General features: G+C 31.7%; 1 protein-coding gene across 1 annotated transcript; it reads left to right on the top strand.

The window, feature by feature from the left end:
- Positions 1 to 203: 203 nt before the first annotated feature.
- gdl (gonadal protein gdl) lies at positions 204 to 4,256 on the top strand. Its single transcript, XM_022075165.2, has 4 exons — positions 204 to 524; positions 2,198 to 2,358; positions 2,581 to 2,714; positions 3,448 to 4,256. The coding sequence occupies exons 1-4, from the start codon at positions 427 to 429 to the stop codon at positions 3,595 to 3,597; spliced, it is 543 nt and encodes a 180-aa protein (XP_021930857.1). The 5' UTR covers positions 204 to 426; the 3' UTR covers positions 3,598 to 4,256.
- Positions 4,257 to 4,815: the final 559 nt, after the last annotated feature.

A 4,815-nucleotide genomic window follows, 5' to 3' on the forward strand; every position in this document is an offset into this window, starting at 1 on the left:
CTTTCATATTTTCAAGGAAAAATATATGGATTGAGTAACGGATAGAATTTGTTGTATTTAAGCAGCTGGTTTGTATGTGATTTTCGATTATTATGAAATGAGTATAATAATAGGTTTTGAGCAATGAAATAATAAAATTATATTATTAATCCTTTTTTGATACGTTATGGGATTTGTCGAATATGGTTGGCTATACAATGAATAATAAGTAGTTTTGTCTATATATTGGAGATGTATAGTCACGGGTATTGTTTTGAATTACTGTGTAGCGAAACTTGTGGTACTTTCCTATAACATGAATTGGGAGAAATATGTTTCTAATCTAATTAGAATTTAAAATTTGAACGCTCCTGATAGGCCGTATTTATCTTCTAATTTAAAGGTTTATCAGTGGTTTGTGTAGTGTGGTGATGAAAATTAAAATTCATGGCTGTAGAAAGTATAAATCCTACGCCAGAAGATTTACAGAAGAAAGTTTATTTTCTACTGGAACAGTTACAGCTGATGGCTAGAGAATTGCCACCGTAAGACTCAGCTTCTTTTAAATTTGTTTGTGTTATTTTAGAATATTTTATTTCCTTAATTTATAGCACCGATACACTGTATTTTGTTTTAAGTGTTAGAATCTGTGAATTAAATATCTGCCTTATTAGGAGGTGGGAACGATAGGCACAGATTACACTGTAACTGACACCGATAAAGGTTTCTGTTTATTTACTGTGTTATATTTGTATTTGCACAATATGTAGCTTAATGTGTGAGAAGCACGTTGTACAGATTGCAATACTATTAGGAATGTGGTTTTCACTATCCCCTGTAAGAAAGAATTGTATTGGAAATTACCTTTTACCCTCCTTCTGTCAAAGAAAATGAAATGTAATTTCACCTAATCCAACCTGTTTACCAAGATATAATTACAAAATCTGGTTGAAAATAAGCTAAACAAAAACCGCATGAAGTTTGAACACTTAATCATCACATAATAGAGCATCATACAATGATGTCTAGTAACAGATCTTCATAAAATACTCGACTTTTGTACAGCAAGGCTTTGTGCAATGTAGAACAACAACAAATGCATGAAACAATAAGAAACCTTTGACTTAACTGGGATTTGATCCCATGATCACCTGTCATCAGGTCAGTATGCTACCACAGATCTAACTTGCATTGTCTTATGCTGTTATGGATTGTATTTATTGATTTATTGATTAGATAGTAATATGTACAGAAATAAAGTCAAGGTCATTTTCTGTCAAATAATTTAGTAGGCAAGAAAGAACTCTGTTTAAAATGTATGTTAATTAATTTAGTGATGGTAACAGTAATAACAGCTGAAGGCATGTAAACTGGATTGCAATTCAGTTCAGTTACTTTTATGAATAATAGGATAATTAGGTAGGAGTCCTGAATGAATCTTACTTTGAAAACACATGTTTTTATTTTTACATTGTCCATGATCTATTGCTATAACTATGGTAGCACTTTTGTAGTATATTTTTTATTTCACATAGGAGTATTTAAAATGTTAAGGTGCAGAAAACACTAGTTGAAGCTGTGTATTGCACTATGGATCATTCCTCTGGTCTTGTTTATAGTTAGCAAAGAACTGGATTTATAACTCGACACATTAACCCACACAAGTTGTTACAGCAGGTCATGATGATTCAGATACCAATGTAGTAAAGCCTGAAAAAATAAATTGCCTGTATATATTACAATGGCAAAATTTATAAAGATGTTAAAGTATTTTTCACAGGCATAAAATAATACATTATGATATGGTAAAAGAAATAACTTTAATGTACCTTATTTCTCTTATGTGCAGTCCAGCTTTCCATGTATTACACTAGCTTACCATATGATGTTATCACTGGAATCTCAAAACCTAAGTTAACCTCACAACCATGCAGTCTTATGTAACAATAAAAAACCCAACATTTACACAGTATATATAATAAAAGTTGTTGCTTTAATAATTGTTGTTACCCCTGGCGTTTAAGACTGAGCAGCAGCTCTGCAGTACAGGGGTTTAAATTCTCTATTCTCGTACAATAAAGTTGAAGAACCTGAACTTTGTACTTATTTTCAATATTTTACTGTATTTTGACATGAAAATTAATGGAATGGTTATTAGTACTGGTATTAAAGAGCTGTTAAATATTACTCATTTCTAATATTCTGATTTCCCTCTCAGAAAATACCAGCAACGAGTGCCATGTGAATTGCTATCTGGTTTAGCAAATGCTCTTTTAAATGACACAATATTTGAAATTGTGAAGGGTTTAATGGAAATTCAACATGTAACTGAAAAACACCTGTTCCAGCAAAGGTTGCAGTTAATCAATAAGCATTCAAGTGAGTACATTGTCAACTTGGTAATATGTCTAGAGTATACTAATTTTAAGCACAAAAACAGTAGCATATAGTATGTAAGCAATACTTATGAACATATTATTTAGTGTTCCCTGTGTTTATGTTTAGCCCAACCTCCTTACTAGCATCTAATCTGATTTTTTGTTATTGTTGTATATCCATTCATGTTTTATAACTTTCATCTGAACTACAACCCTGTTTTAGTGGAAATGCAAGACATGCTTGAAAATACGAGTGATTCTGTGGCTAGGCAGAAACAACGAATACTTCTCCAGCAGAAACATAAAGAAGAATTAAAACATACTGATATGAAATTAGTTCTTCAACTTGACCAAAAGGTAAGATCATTGTCCTTAACCCTACAAATGTGTAATGATTACAAAGGTATTGTACTGTTTGAGAATTTGATTTTAAGGTATATTGTAATGTGATAGTATCAATTCCACAAAAGATTTAAAGCATGAAGAGTGGAATCTTTCTTGGTTTTTCCAAGTTCTGCCAGCTGTTGTAAACTAAGCTATAATCATGTAGCATCAGTGTTTACAAAATACAATACTTATCCTCCATCATCCACAAATCCTCTTTGGGTAAAGACTGGAGAGCCACAGGTAGTTGTAACCACAATAGGGGCATAAAATCATGCTTGACAGGTTACAGTTTTGCTTGTAGGTCATAATTTCTGTTACAAATTTTGTAACTCAGATTAAGAAGAGTGGTTTGTATATTTTTGCATTTACTTTTTCCATCCCTAGTCCAAAATTCAGCCATTTTGTTTATTATGCTGAGTATTTTAGTGTGGATTTTAAGGATTTCTAATCATAACCTTTAACGTCTCTTTATTTGAGTAAGAGGTGGACACACAGATAGAAGCTTCAAATATTTGAAATACAGAGTTCTGTTGCATTAAAATTATCACTTTATGTTCAACATATCTTTCTTTACTTAGAGGAGATGGAGATTTAAATTTGTGAATTTCAAAACAGGATATATTCTTTCATATTGCCTGTGGAATTTTTGTGTTTTCTTGTGTAAATAATTTTTTTGATCTGACTTATTTTTGTTTGTGTGCAGGTTAGTGATCAACAAGTCACATTAGAAAAGGCAGGAGTTCCAGGATTTTTTGTAACAAACAACCCATTAGACGTAAAATTGCAGATGTATTTGCTGGACTTCATTCTTCGACTTAGTAAAAACCAAAAGTATGGGAAAGAAGAAAACTGAAATTTGGTATCTTGTTTTCAGTTTTGTGAAGCGTAACAAAGTATTACTGGTATGAAATGTGAAAGTTATATTTCATACACATCTGTAATTTATGGGTACTGTATAATTTAATTGAAAATTAATTTGGTAATTTATTGCAATGAAAGCTACCAATAAATCAGGTATAGTGTAGTGTGAACACAAAGATTCAAACTCTTGATAGTTACATAAATGCATGCTATTTGTTCATTATTCCAATTAGTATGAGGGATCTCACACTTATTAACATTATATAATAATTTATGCAGTATTATAATAAATTATGGCCTGAACAAATAAATGTCCGTTTTCTGTGTATCTGTAGAAAAAGAGTTATGAAAATTGCTAGATATAATAACTTACTTCTCCTTGAGCAGCTGATAATGACTCCTAGCTAGAAATTCCCCATCTTTTATGGAACCAAAAGGTTCAATGCAGTAATCCCAAGAGCCTGCTATCAGACCCTATCCTGAGCCAGATGAATCCAGTTCATGTTCTCACTTCCTACTTCCTTGGAAAAGATTAGTCCAGAAATTGTTTATCTACCATAAATACTTTTTGAATCTTGCTGTAGAACATGGGAACATTATAATGTGCTTTCATAGATTTACTGATAACTTAATAAATGCATTTATAGATTATTTAATGGCTTTATATCAGTTGTGAGATTATGTAGCATTGAGCAAGATAACAATTAGAAAGGACTGTGGAAGAAGATGTTATGGCCTATTTTAATGTATTACATGTAGGACTTCAGAAAACTGTGGGAATTATGTTAGACTGTAACCTGTTGAAGGTTTGATCTGCTGAACATAAGTCATGCGTCTTACAGGTTGATTTTCTGCTACTAATAAAATGGACACTGTTCATAACAAATAAGTCACTTATATCCATCCATATTGTTAGGATTATTGATGTTCCATAACGTAAAGCATTAATGCCTTAAATTCAGATATAAACAGATAAAGATGTTTTGAAAGAAGCATAATATAAAATAGACTAATAAATGTTTAGGCACACTAAACAGTGATGAGCACTCATGACTCCCCCCTCCCTGATAAGACTGTAAGGAGAGTATGTATTTTTTAGTCATCCAAGTGGGACATGACAAGTGTTACACATTGAGAGATTACTAGTTCACTTTTGAATAGTTCTTTCAGCTATTTTAAAAAACATGGAAAACCAAGATCAGTATCTCCA

Source organism: Zootermopsis nevadensis, unplaced genomic scaffold (genome assembly GCF_977971745.1).
Source record: "Zootermopsis nevadensis isolate Lab colony 2312 unplaced genomic scaffold, Znev_1.0 Znev_ptg000016l, whole genome shotgun sequence".
NCBI lineage: Eukaryota > Metazoa > Arthropoda > Insecta > Blattodea > Termopsidae > Zootermopsis > Zootermopsis nevadensis.

Bases quoted from the DNA above. Each gene is read 5' to 3' on its own strand.
- gdl (XM_022075165.2), top strand. From the start codon at position 427: ATGGCTGTAGAAAGTATAAATCCTACGCCAGAAGATTTACAGAAGAAA. The intron at 2,359-2,580 runs GTGAGTACATTG...ACCCTGTTTTAG, and splicing joins GTTAATCAATAAGCATTCAA to TGGAAATGCAAGACATGCTT. The intron at 2,715-3,447 runs GTAAGATCATTG...GTTTGTGTGCAG, and splicing joins TTCTTCAACTTGACCAAAAG to GTTAGTGATCAACAAGTCAC.